At 51.0% G+C, this 13,653-nt stretch overlaps 2 protein-coding genes across 3 annotated transcripts in view; one reads left to right on the top strand and one right to left on the bottom strand.

Annotated features, from left to right (window-relative positions):
- The window catches only part of TNRC6C (trinucleotide repeat containing 6C), a 68,598-nt gene extending 64,352 nt beyond the window's left edge, over positions 1 to 4,246 (top strand). The window contains exons 18-20 of one of the 2 annotated variants that reach the window (XM_008060455.2): positions 825 to 895; positions 1,605 to 1,744; positions 2,719 to 4,246. In XM_008060455.2, the coding sequence (XP_008058646.1) occupies positions 825 to 895; positions 1,605 to 1,744; positions 2,719 to 3,079 (572 nt within the window). In that variant the 3' untranslated portion in view covers positions 3,080 to 4,246. The remainder of the gene's footprint in view (positions 1 to 824; positions 896 to 1,604; positions 1,745 to 2,718) is intronic. The other variant, XM_008060457.2, reaches the window with a different exon arrangement.
- Positions 4,247 to 9,789: 5,543 nt separating this feature from the next.
- TMC6 (transmembrane channel like 6) overlaps positions 9,790 to 13,653 on the bottom strand; it is a 16,377-nt gene continuing 12,513 nt past the window's right edge. Inside the window, exons 18-19 of the mRNA XM_021713606.1 lie at positions 10,445 to 10,527; positions 9,790 to 10,087 (exon numbers count right to left, since the gene is read on the bottom strand). Coding sequence (XP_021569281.1) covers positions 9,970 to 10,087; positions 10,445 to 10,527 — 201 coding nt within the window. The 3' untranslated portion in view covers positions 9,790 to 9,969. The remainder of the gene's footprint in view (positions 10,088 to 10,444; positions 10,528 to 13,653) is intronic.

The following is a 13,653-nucleotide window of genomic DNA, read 5'->3' as shown; positions in this document are numbered from 1 at the left end:
TCTAGACCAAAGACAAACCCCAACAGTTTGAAAACCACAACTCTGACCAGGTACAGTGGCTCATGCTTGCAATCCCAGCACTTTGGGAGACTGAGGCAGGAGGACATTGAGGCCAGGAGTTGGAGACTGCAGTGAGCTGTGATTGTACCACTGCACTCCAGCCTGGACCCACAGAGCAAGACCCCATCTCTAAAAAACAAAATCACAGCTCTGTCATAATCTGCAGTAGGCTTCTCTCTGGTACTGCATGCTGAACCTTTGGGGTGAAAAAAATGTGTTACGAGTTTAAGAAACTGAAGGCTTAAATCAGCTACAGATAGTTTGAAATTGTTTCAGGCTTTCAATAGCAGCCCATATGAGTTTGCTTTATGTTGCTAACCAGTAACTAATCTGTCACAGGAGTAGAAAAATACATAGTAAAAAATATATGCATATGTTAACCAGTAGACATTTAGCACACTGAGCCTGAGCCTCCATGGGAGTCAAACAGGCAGAGGTGGAGACCAGTGATTCTTATGGCTCTCACACACCTGCTGCTCATGGACTGATTTGTTAGGTTGATTCTTATGGCTCTCACACACCTGCTGCTCATGGCACAGACAGCAAAGCATAGGTCTGAGCTGGTGGGAATCTCTAGGAAGTCAGTGTTTTCAGGGAGCGGTGGGTAGGGTGTCTGCAGGGGTCATGAGGTTTTGGTTTATTGAGAGAGAATGTGAGTTTTCACAGGTTAAGAGAGAGTCCTTTGCTGCCACACAATTTAGGCAAGACCAGAGACGGACAGGACTGTGCTGTCTCCTGACATGGACCTTGTCGGCTTGTTACAGGTTCTGCTTGGAGCACCGACACCTCAGGAAGGACAAGCAGCTGGCTCGTTCTTCGCAACCTCACACCCCAGGTACAGGCAGAGGTGACACCGTGTGAGAGGAGAGAAGCCACTGCTGAGATCAGGCTCCAGCAGCAGCGAGCAGAGTGGCCCCCGGACCTCTTTTAACCACGGTCCTGGGGAATTGTTTACTCATCTGCCTGGGACTAAAAAACAATGCCTCTATAAATAGAGTTGTTTATCTTAAAATTACCCGCTCAAAGGTGATGCAGTGATGCTTGTAGTCCCAAGTGTGAAGGCTGAGGCTGGTCGATGGTTTGAACCCAGGAGTTGGAACTGCAGTGAGCTGTGATCATGCCACTGCACCACAGCCTGGGTGACAGAATGAGAGCTTGTCTCTTTTAAAAAAAAAAAAAAAAAAAAAAATGATTTAGCCAGCATGTGTCTCCCAAGTCCATTGTTAGCAGCTAGGCCCTGGAGCCTTGTGCAAACCAAAAGCTCTTGTGATTTCCTCTGGTGAGAGAGGAGCAGAACCCAAAATAGGGTTTCTCCCTCCTCACATTAGCTGAACTCATAAACTGTAACTGAAATATCTGAGACTTGAGTGATGCACCAACTCACTGAGGTATAAAGCATCAGTATTATAAAGCCATGTATCATTAAGCCCTTTTAAGGAAAGGCATTTTCCTCATGTTTGGTATACTGGTTTTGTTTTCTTTTAAGAATGTAGTAGAAAAGATCAGAGGAAAACTCAATTGTGTCCCTGTGCTTCCTCGATCAGATTGATGGTTCCACACTGCGGACGTTGTGTTTGCAACACGGGCCTCTCATCACATTCCACCTGAACCTGACTCAAGGCAATGCCGTGGTCCGGTACAGCTCTAAAGAGGAAGCTGCCAAGGCCCAGAAGTCTCTGCACATGTACGTCTCTTCACAGCCACTTCAGCACTGCTAAGTGGCTGCCTGTCCCCAAGAGTGTTAGGCTTGGGGTGCTTGTATGTGTTTCCTGGGGCTATCATGACAAAGTACCACAGACTGAGAGCCTTAAATGACAGGCATTTATTTCCCCACATTCAGGAGACTGGAAGTCCAAGGTCAAGGCGTAGGCAGGACTGGTTCCTTCTGAGGCCTCCTTGGCTGAGACAGCCACCTTCTCCCTATGTCCTCACATGATCATCCCTCTATACATGTCTGTGTCGTCTTCTCTTTTTTAAAGGCCACCCGTCATGTTGGATTAGGACCCACTCCATATAGCCTCATTTAATTTAATTACCTCTTTAAAGTCGTCTCCAAATACAGTAACATTTGAGGGTATTGGGGGTCCGAATTTCAATATATGAATTTGAAGGGACACAGTACAACTCCTAACAGGTGTCCTGGGACATATCAGTTGTATCTTCTACTGCAGGGTTGCCATGTCTATACCCTCCACTAGGGAAAGGCTCCCCAAGGAGCACAATGATAGAAAGCACTCTCTCCCCAGGTAAAGCTCAGGAGAGCGCGACATATTCCCACACAGGGCCCAGCAGTGGTCCTTGTCCCCTCCCTAATGAAAATATGCTTTGAGTTCAGTGTGTAAGTAGACCTCCTTAGTGACATCACTTGACATGTGTGGCTAAAAATTAGGTGTCCTGTTGGTAGCCCAGTTTGCAAATTATACTGATACTGAATGATTCCCAAGTTTAATGGTACCTTCTTGAAGCTGAAAATGTGTGCTATACACCAGTACAGTGTAGTTGCTAGAGTCTAAAATAAGGAAAAATTTCATAACCTGGGTTGGGAAATAGCCAAAAGATGACTTCCAGGTGGCCTTTCCCACTGCAAAAACTGAAAGCCAGTGCCACAGACTTGGCAGGGCTGGCGTTGCCCATTCATGTGCCATCTCGCTGTTGCAGGTGTGTCCTGGGAAACACTACCATCCTGGCCGAATTCGCCGGCGAAGAAGAAGTGAATCGCTTCTTAGCCCAAGGCCAGGCACTGCCGCCCACCTCCAGCTGGCAGTCCAGCAGTGCCACCAGCCAGCCGCGGCTGGGCGCCTCTGGCAGCTCCCACGGCCTGGTGCGCAGTGACACCGGCCACTGGAATGCCCCGTGCCTGGGCGGCAAAGGGAGCAGCGAGCTGCTGTGGGGCGGGGTGCCCCAGTACTCAAGCAGCCTGTGGGGCCCGCCCAGTGCCGACGACAGCAGGGTGATCGGCAGTCCCACCCCACTCACCACGCTGCTGCCTGGGGACCTGCTCAGCGGGGAGTCCCTCTAGGAGCCACAATCATCAGCACCAGGAGAGAGCTGGCCCTTTCCAGCCGGGCAGCGCCGCGTATGGGAGCCCAGCAGCGGCAGCCCTTCAAGTACCTCTGTCCAGTTCTGAAGACGAACCTTGGCCCAGTCCTTGCGAACTGTTCCCAAGACAGTGCGGGCTGCGTCGGTCAGTGTCACATGCTAATGACAGGATGTTCCTCATAGCTTTTTATTTTGTGTGTCTTAGTTTGTATGGTGTGTTGTCATTTTGATTTTTTAAGTATAAAAGCTGCTTAGATTAGTTCTATCATGAAGGGCACTTTTCAGATTGTGGGCTGGAAAGGGTTATTTTATCTGGGGGGAGGGAGGGAGGGAGACGTGAAGCCTATTTAAAATGAGCCTGTGACGATTATGCACATTACCAGAGGCGGCCGGTAGTCAGGGCAGAGTGGGGTCGCGGGCAGAGGCTCCGCGGCGGGCTGAGCGGCGCGGTCTGTGGGCTGCCCTCTGTTCCCTGCATCCGCCTATGCACATTACCCTTGTTTCATTACTTTTTCATGTCATTTTTTTTATCCCAAAAAATATTTTTTAAAAGTTAAAAAAAAGACATATCAAACATGCAAATACTTGAATCCAGCAGGCCAATAATGAAATGTGAACACTTTCTAAGTCTAATTCTATACTTCCAGGTTGACATCAGTACACAGAAACAGGCTCTAGGAAACATTTCTAAGTTCATAGCCTACGTGTGTGCGTGCGTGTGTGTTGAAACGAGCATTTGTGCGCGTGTGGCGCGTGTTCCTGCTCGGCGCGCTCTGTGTTCGTGTGTTTGAAAGTGTGTGAGGGATTTATCTGTGGGTTTTCCCTTTTTTTCTTCAGTATCTGCTTTTCTTTGGCGCATTGGTCAAATGTTTGTTACTATTATTAGCTTCTAACTTTGCACTGAGTGTCCCTGCCCTTCCTTTAGCTAATCCTATACATTAAAGAGAATTCATAGGACAGGGCCGGTGACAATTCATGTGTAAATGTTTACTCAAGGACTCTGTTACTGCGTTTAAAAGTTACAGTGTATATCTCTGGAGAAATAATATGTATACCTACCTTTAGCAGCTTTTTATTGTGGACTAATGCAAGAAAATTATTACCAGAGTATTGCACCATTTTTCCATTTGGAATATAAAGTTAAAGAAAATAAAAACTGTTGTTGAACTGTGGCCATAGATCCTTGTCAAGATGGATGGTTCCACGGAAGGAACAGAAACAAGCACTTGGATGTGGGTTGTGACTGCTTTTGGGGGAGCCCGTGTTTTGGGCTCCCACCTGTTTACAGACCTTTTTTTCTCCTTCAGACTTTAAAATAAAAAAATTTAAAAAGGAATTTTAAAAAAAGAAAAAAAAGACTTCCGTCGTAAAGAAACCTATTTTCAGAATGCAGATCCGCTACTTCAGAGCTCTGGGATTGGACAGTGTTTTTCCCCCTCGGCCATCGTCGTGGACTCTGTCGATTGTTCTCGCCTTTCGTCGAAGTGACGAGGCGTTGTGGCCACTGTCTTGCACATGCCGGATGCGCTCTCAGGAAAGCCAGGGCTCCCGAGGGCAGCTCCACACCATTTCATGTATTTTTAAACCCAACTCTTAGCACTGAAGATGTTATTAAAAAAACAAAAAAATAAAGAAAAAAAGAAAAAAGAAAAAAAAAAGAAGAAAAATACCTAATCTCTAATGTGTAGCAGTTACATATTTACCAAATAATGGACTCAAAAGAAATAGATGTTTGAAGAGTGCTTTATATATTAAAAATTGCTTTATGTTTTAAAAATGATCAATGTTTTGATTGTTTTGCAAGGAAGAAAGACAATGGAATAACATACCCTCAAGTATGTTTTAAAAAAATATATGAACATTGTGCTCCCTGCCTGCTTGATCAGGAAACTTGTGCATTACATTTTTTTTAATTAGCTTTTTAATGGTTTTATCAAAACAAAAAAGAAAAAAAAAAGAAAAGAAAGTCCTGCAGGATTGCAGATCAACAAAAGCTGGTTTTATAGAGGATCATGAACTATGCACAAACTGGGTTCAAGACTTTTTTTCTCAAGTTGAGTAGTGTATTTAGCTAAACAAACCTTCCTCAGAGTGATTGCATCTCATTGCCATTACATGCACTTGATATATTTGATGTATATATATACCTGCATATGTATGTCAAATATACTTGTGTGCATGTGCGTGTGTGCACCTGAGACAGATGGCTTCCCATGCCGCCATCTAGCATTGAGTTGTAGAAACACTCCTGATGTTGTACAATGGGGATGGACGTAAAGAATCTGTTTGTTTTGGGGTTTTGTTGGGTTTGTTTGCATTTTTTTTGACCTTTTATTTTGGATTTAATATGTCTGTAACTCTGAGATTAAAAAACAAGTTTGTGGCTCTTAATGTTTTTCCTCATAGAATGTGATTGTTGAAGAACATGCACCGAAAGTTGCTTTCAAAAGTACAACGCTTTGTTGAATCTTAATAAATTGCAATTTTTTTCTTGGCTGTTCAAATCAATGTGTTTTTCATTTTTCAAAGAGAAATTATCGATTTTTACTGTATAGCAAAACTGGTAAAAAGTATTCCCTGTCTCTTTTTGATGTATTCCCTGTCTCTTTTTTGTGATAGCCTCAGAGTTTATATGTTTATATGTACAATTAGTTAAACTCGGAATTTCAGTTGTTTGACTTCATTTTATCCTTTGTGGTTTTGCTGTTAATATTTGGACCTTGTTTATAGTCGTTGGGAGGCACAGCAGAACTTTCACACTGTCACCGCCTGGGCCCATCTGAGTCTGTTCATTCGATAACCGCGGTTGCCAGAATAGCAACAGGACATGGCCGGAATCTGCATAGAGTCCCAAGCAGAGGACTACTGCTCGCTGCCACCTAGGACCCAGTTTGGGCATCAGAAACATTCAGAGGAGAGAGCAACGAAGGTCTTCGGTATGTCTAGACATTTTGTTCATTCATTTTGGTTAAATAGCCTTGGCTGACTTTCACAGAACACTTTGTACATGCAAAGGGGAATTTCTGTTGCTAAATGAAGCAGCACCCTTTTACTGCCGAGTTTCAGGTGGCAGTTACCACAGCACATGGGTTCATCCCTGGAACACTGGCCATCACCTTCAGTGTGTTGAGTGTCTGCACTTCTGGCTCTCCGGTTTCGTAGATGGGCTCTTGAAGATGAACTGGGTGCCCATGTTACCCTTCACTCGAGTACTCACAGGGTGTCTTTTAGTGTCCCATGACCTTGGGCAAGGTCAAAGATGGATCCGCTGTCCTGTAGGGAGCTGCTGGCTCTGACCTCCTTTGGAAAGTAAGAAGGAAAGCACGGAATGGGTCCTAATCAGGAGAAGAAAAGACTAGGAAGAATGAAGCTTGGAAATGAGACAGTCAAAATGCACTTGAGAACTGCTCAAACCCAGGAGTTCAAGACCAGCCTGGACAACACAGTGAAACATCTCTATAAAAAAAGTTTAAGAAATCAGATATGATGGTGTGTGTTCCTGGAATCCCAGCTACTCAGGAGGTTGAAGTGGGAAGATCACTTAAGCCAGGAGTTCAAGGCTGCAGTGATCCATGATCACACTACTGCACTCCAGCCTGGGCAACAGAGCAAGAGCCCAACTCAAAAAAAAAAAAAAGTGCATTTGACATTCTAAATGAGTATGAACATCTCACATCAGTAACTCAGCTCTGCATGCCAGACCCTCAGCATTTACTTTTTGCCTGTGTCCAGAGTTAATATAGGGGAGCAAACCATACCCACGCTTGTGCCTTGGGAGAACAAGGCCAAAGCCTTAGGATGTCCAAAGGATGTGGTAGGCTTCACGGAGGAGATAGCATTTGCCTCGGGCCTCTGAGGCTGGATTGGATTTTGACAGACTGGGAAACTCAGCAGGCATCTGGGGACACACACCCCGCCCCCCCCACAGCGTGAAAGCCCAGTGGGAAGGCCTTATGGGCCTGGAGTGGGGGGGGGGTCCCAGTGTCGTGGGTGAACAGGAGGCCTGCTGTTTGGAAGCCAGAAGACAACCATTCAGAGTTGCCCTTATTTTAACTGTTGTGGCCACCCCATGGAGGAACAGTGAATGCAGAAAGCGGGGATCAGGTGGGCAGCAGCACAGTGTACCAAGAAGGTTGCTGGAACCTGGGAGGAGCCACCACAGTCATGATATCACCACGGAGGAGCTGAGCGCATGCTCTGCCCAGAGAGGGAAATGGAGACGTCGGGGCATTTCAGGAATGTTCCCTGCAGGAATAGTACCTTCCAGCAGACCAAGGAAGCCTGCACAGGAGCAGGATGGAACACAGTCAGCTCGCTAGCTCTGCACCTCAGCGTTTCTCAGCAGAGTTACTGCTGATACCCCTTGCTGAGATACTGCTGATACCCCTGAATCCCCAAGTCAGCTTGAAAACCAGAAGCGCATTTCCAAACACCCCGAGTGCCTCAGGCTTGAGTGAGTGTGTTTGTGGTGATCCAGTACTAGATGTGGCCCAGAGCAGGGGTTCTCAACTTTTGCATGTATTCAGATTACCTGGAGATGTTTAAAATCAGTCACATCCAAACCAGTTCAGTCAGAATCCATGGGGTAACCCAGGGATTATTTTGTTTGTTTGTTTGTAGATGGAGTCTTGCAGCATTGCCTAGGCTGGATTTGAACTTCTGGGCTCAAGTGATCCTCTGGCTTCAGCCCTCCAAATAGCTGGGACTGCAAGCACATACCCAACACCAAAACCTCCCCAGTGGGTTCCGCTGTGCAGCCAAAGTCGAGACACAGGGCATAAAGGAGACTTGTTGTTCAAACCTAAATGCCACAGACAACCTCCTATCCACTCTAATGGCAGCTTGCAATTTGCAAGTCTTCAGTTGGTCTCCTGGGGTGATTAGAGCTAGCCATTTTTTGTTGCTTTTTAAGCAAAGCCTCAAATGTGTGCCAGGCATGGTGCTGAGCACTTACAGGGAACTGTGTCATTTGCTGGGAGAGATCACAGAACATGTCCAAGGGCACCCAGTGAGCAAGGGTCTAGTCTAGTCCCACACAACCCCCAGCCCTCAGCACCACACAGGCTGTCATGGAAGAAGCTCCGCACCCTAGCTGGAGCATCTTAAGGCCACGTGGTGAATCAGAAAAGCAACCAGTAAGAGACAGGGACACGGAACGAGGACTAGCTCAGCCCATGGTGGAGCTGGCAGGTCTGAAGACCGCGGTGCCAGCAAGCTGGAGACAGGCCAGGCGTGGTGGTGCATACCTGTAGTCCCAGCTACTCAGGAGGCTGAGACAGGAGGATCACTTGAGCCCAAGAGGTCACGGCTGCAGTGGCCAGGATCACACCACTGCACTCCAGCCTTGGTGACAAGGCAAGACCCTGTCTCAAAAAAAGCCTTCAGTTGACTGGATGAGGCCCATCCACATCATCAAGGATAATCTCCTTAAAATTGACTATAGATGTTAACTACATTGACACACCTTCACAGGAACACTTAGGTTTGTGTTTGATTAGATCACCGGGTGCCACAGCCCAGCCCAGGTAACACAAAGGACAGACGGCACATGGTAATTCTACCAACACTTCCTAGCATGTTCCTGAGTAGCTTGGTCCTACTCCACAGGGTTGTGGTGAAGTTGGTGACGAGCTCAACAAGCCACAGCTGACAAGAATGCAGAGTCCTACTGGCAGTGGCAGACTCTGTCCCTCCCTCACCAGGGGCTGCCATGGTTTACAGGACACGTCTGACTGGCCCGGAGACCCAGCCAGTTGTGTACGTTCTGTACTGCCTACCCAGTGTGGCCCAGCAGCGCTCATGCCCAGAGACACAGCCACACAGGATCCATGCTAGCTACGCGCAGAGGTCCCTGAGCACCATCTGACTCAGGTGGGCCACGAGTCCAGGAAATCTGACCTGTCTGGCCTTGATGGCCTGCAGCACACCCACAGACAGGGCCATGTCAGCAGAGCACAGGAGCACTGCCATGGGATGCAGTCCAGCTCAGAGCACTTTTGCCACAGGCAGCTCCTCTCTGGCGCTGACTCTTTTTTGGGTTGCATTCTAGCATGACAGATGTCGGGCCTGTCACCACCCTGACCCTGTTATCCTCCCCGGGGCCGTTTCCTCAGTCCCGAGCCCAGCTCTTGCAGAGTGCCCATTCCCCACAGCCTTGGGCTTACAGCAGCCCACGGGCTCCTCAAACGCAGCCTACTCGGGCCCAAGGTCACCCCCAGCACCCCCAGCCAGAAGCCAGGGCCTGACACTGCACCACCAAGCCCTGTACCCTTGGAACCTGGGCACCCGCTGCCCTCTGCCTCGGTGGTGCTTTGCCCACAGCTCATTCTCAACTCTGAAACCCTCCCTAAGGGTGCCCCCCCGCCCCAATAGCCACTAAAGCACCAGCCATGTGCATCACTCTGGCGCGTGCCTGGCTAGCCCACGTCAGCCAGCCCGCTCTCCCTGGCACAGGCTCAGGCCCCTCAAGGAAGTAGCTCAAGCTGTGGTGTGGTCCAGCCCCTGCCATGTGGGGCTCGGCCAGCAGAGGGTGCCCCACTCCAGCCGTGGGTCCCACGACCTGGACTGAGCCTGGAGGGTGGCCTCGGGACAGTGAGCGGCAGGCTGTGGGCATGGTGCCCCAGCAGCCCCTGCACACACCTGGGCAGGCCCAGGTCACAAGCACAGTCAAGGGACAAGCCCATTTTGCAAAACCCATTTAATCTGAATAAATAGAGTCCCTGGCAGGGTGGGGTCCACTGGGGGTGCCCAGCCCCACTTGCCAACCCTTCTGGTTCCAGCCTCGGCCCAGCTGCTGCTTTTAAAAGGAGAGATAGAGTCTTTTCTCCAACTGGTGCCCCAGCAAGGTCACCAAGAGGGACCCTCGTGGCCTCAGGCCAGCAACTCCGGTTGCAGGGTGAGCCTGCGAGGCCCGTTGCCGTCCCACCGGGCATCCCGTCCCTCTGTGAGCAGGGCAGGGGGTGTCGCAGCCTCCTCGGTTCCGCCAGCCCTGCCAGAAAGGGACATCAGTGAGGGGCCCAGCAGATGGCAACATCCTTGCAACCTAGCTGGGCCGAGCTGGACCTCCATGTGGCTGGGGCCCAGCGAGGGACAGAGCACACGCCCAACAGCCTTTCTCAGGAGACAGCCCTCACGGGCTAAAGAGGACCCTAGAACGAATGAGAGGCCAGGGTGGAGAAACCACAGGGACTCGCCTCACACACCCGAGCAGAGGTCGAGCCTCATGAAATGGCCACTTTTATAGGTCAAAAGTGGTGGAGTATCAGCAGCTTCATACAGTGCAGTCCCAGTGACTCCCCTCCCCACTCAGAGTGGCCCTGGTTGGGACCCCTCCACGGCCCCTCACCTGCTCCTTGCCTTCTCTTTCCTCTCCTTCCTCTCGTAGACAGAGTGGAGCTTATTAATCAAGAAGATCTTGTCCTCCCCCTCCTAGAAAGGCCAGAACACAAAGGGGAAGAGAAGTTGGCCACCTCTCAGGCTGTCCAGAACCTGCTCCAGGTTGCATTTGAGGGAAGATTCATAAGGTGTATTCAACATCGCAAGCAGCAAAAAGCTAAAAGAGATGAGAGAGGCACCAAGGACAAGGAAGCGGGCATAAGTATGGAGCTAAGCTTCCTAATGGCCAAGGTGAAAAGGGAAATGTGATCAACTTCACAGTAAGGGCGCCAGAGTGAGCCTAACTCTATTTAAAACTGTCCCCTGTCACTAACTCTGCCTTGAGCAAATTACCTGCTCTCTGACCTCAGTGTCACCATCTTTAAAAGGGACATCATAATAGAAGTCCCGGGGCTCATGTTCATGTCCTGTGGCTGCTTTAACAAATGACCACAAACTTGGGAGCTTAAAACAACACAAATTTATCATCTTTCAGTTCTGGAGGTCAGAAGTCCAAAACGAGTCTCCCTGGGCTACAGTCACGGTGTCGGCAGGCTGTGTTCCTCCCAGAAGCGCTAGGAAAGAACCTCCTTCTTTGCCTTCTCCAGCTTTCAGAGGACACATCCGTGCCCAGGCTCTCAGCCCCTTCCTCCGCCTCAAAGCCAGCAGCACCCAGCATCACTCCGACCCTGGCCTTCCTGTCTCCCCTTTTCACCTACAAGGACCCTGAGATTACACTGGGCCACCCAGATAATCCAAGCTAATCTCCCATCTCAAGGTCGGCTGATTAGCCACCTTCATTCCATCAGCATCTTTAATCCCCTGGCCGTGAAACCTAATACCCAGTCTTAGGACGGGGACATCTTTGGGGCTGACCCAGTGCGCTCTCGACAATGAAATGGGGAGAGCTGATGGAGCACCTAGCCCCCGGCACCTGGTGCGTGTCAGCACCCGCCGTCCACGCTTGGGCCAGGCTGTGTCCTCACAGGAGGCCTCCTGGAGAGCAAACAGCAGTTCCGGCAGGAGCCAAGCATGTGGGCTGGACGCCAGTGGCCTGGCTCGGCCCGGGGCTACCACTTAGAGCAGCGGCCCCCAACCCTTTTGGCATGGGGGACGGGTTTTGCGGAAGACAGTTTTTCCACGGATGGGGAGTGGGAGTGTGCCATCAAACCTCACCGCTCATGTCAGTCGGTATCTGCAGCCAGGCCCCAGCGCTAGCATCACCACCTCAGCTCCACCTCAGGTCACCAAGCGCTCGATTCTCACACGGACACGCAACCTAGACCCCTTGCACGCGTGTGCTAGCCACAGCAGGGTTCGTGCTCCCATGAGAATCTGACACCACCACTGATCTGGCAGGAGGCTGAGCTCAGGCGGTAATGCAAGCAACGGGGAGCGGTGGTAAGCACAGCTGAAGCTTCACGCGCTCGCCCGCCACTCACCCCCTGCTGTGCGGCCCTATCAGGCCGTGGTACTGGTCTGTGGCCCGGGGGCTGGGGACCCCTGACTTAGAGCATCCACAAGGAGGGACCGCAGGCCCGGTAAGCAACGTACCCCAGGTTGTTTCTCCCGAGCTGTTGACAGGCACAGAGGGGCTGTGCACTTGAGCTAAGCCGCCGTGAGACAAGGTCTCACTCTTTCTCTCCCAGGCTGGTATGCAGCAGCCTGATCCTAGCTCCAAAGGCTCGGAACTGGGGGGAAGGGGGGCACCAGCCTTGGGTGGGCTCCATGCGGCCAGCATCCACCTGGAGATGGGTCCTTCCCATCCCGGAGAAATGGTGGGCAGGGCTGGAATGTTTCTCGGATGCTACTCTGCACCCCACCCCAGCCCCACTTGGCGCCCACAGGCTCTGAAGCACCACCCAGTGGGCAGAAGCCATTTCGCCGAAAGCCTGCTTCCTGTAACTGCGGCCAGACAACCACCCAGGCAGGATGGCCAGCTCTGCGTCCTGCGAGCTTGCCAGGATCCCCTGATTGTGAAATGGGAGGGCAGGTGGGCCAGTGTGCCCCGCAGTGTTTATGTCCCAAGAAGCATCAGGGCCATCCCCACATCTGCCCGGAGCCCTGGCTCCTGGCACCAGCTAGCCAGCATCAAGGCCTCACCTGTCTGCTGAGGCCACACCTGCTGGGCCCTGCCTGGTCCTCGCCTTGGCAGACAACAGCTGCTGACCCCCGACAAGCGCTGGGGCCCAGCCTGGGGTGAGGCACCTCTGGGGACACAGGTGCCCCGCCAGCCTCAAAGAGAAAGACTGCAGATGGGCCGGGTGTGGCAGCTCACCCCTGTAAGCCCAGCACTTTGTCTTTGGGAGGCCGAGGCAGGAGGATCGCTTGAGCCCAGGAGTTTGAGACCAGCCTGGACAACGTAGTGAGACCCTGTCTCTAACAAAAAAAACTAGGTGAGTGCGGTGGCTCATGCCTGTAGTCCCAACTACTCTGGAGGCCGAGGCAGAAGACGGCCTGAGCCCAGGAGGTCAAGGCCACAGTGAGTTATGATCGTGCTACTGTACTAGGTAACACAGTGAGACCCTGTCACCAAAAAAAAAAAAAGGACTGCAGGAGAAAGGACAAATGGCAGTGGATGGGTGACATTAGGCCCTGGGCCAAGGTCAGAGCCCAAACGCCTACCCGCATGAGCAGGTCAAGGCCAAGGCCTGCTTCATGCCAGCCCATTCCCCAGGGAGGCAGAGGCACCCCGGAGGGCCAGGCTGGGTGTCCAGGTGGGAAAGTACTTTGTCTCCAGCTTGACAGGCCACCCAGGGCACAAGCAATTCCTCCTGGGGCAGAGGGAGGCTGTCCCCAGAGAGGAGGGCGTGTTGGGTGCGGGCTGGCCACCCACTTCTGCAGCTCACACCCACAGCAAACTGTAAGGACTTCATAAAACTTGGTGATGGTAGTATTGAGGTGGGGTCTCATGACGTTACCCAGACTGGTGTCAAACTCCTGGGCTCAAGCCTCAGCCTCCCTGAGTGCTGGGATTACAGGTGTGAGCCACTGCATCTGGCCTCTTTCCAGAAATATTGTAAACAAAATACATGCACGCAGCCTGTAATCCCAGCACTTTGGGAGGCTGAGGCGAGTGGATTGCCTGAGCCCGCGGGTTCGAGATCCGCCTGGGCAACTTGGCAAGACCTCGTCTCTACAATAAATCAAAAATGAGCCAGGCGTGGTAGCGCGCGCCTG

Source organism: Carlito syrichta, unplaced genomic scaffold (assembly GCF_000164805.1).
Source record: "Carlito syrichta isolate Samal-C Ts95f unplaced genomic scaffold, Tarsius_syrichta-2.0.1 Scaffold304629, whole genome shotgun sequence".
Classification (NCBI taxonomy): Eukaryota; Metazoa; Chordata; class Mammalia; order Primates; family Tarsiidae; genus Carlito; species Carlito syrichta.
The sequence above is the reverse complement of the archived record's forward strand: the minus strand, read 5'-3'. Positions and strand labels throughout refer to the sequence as shown.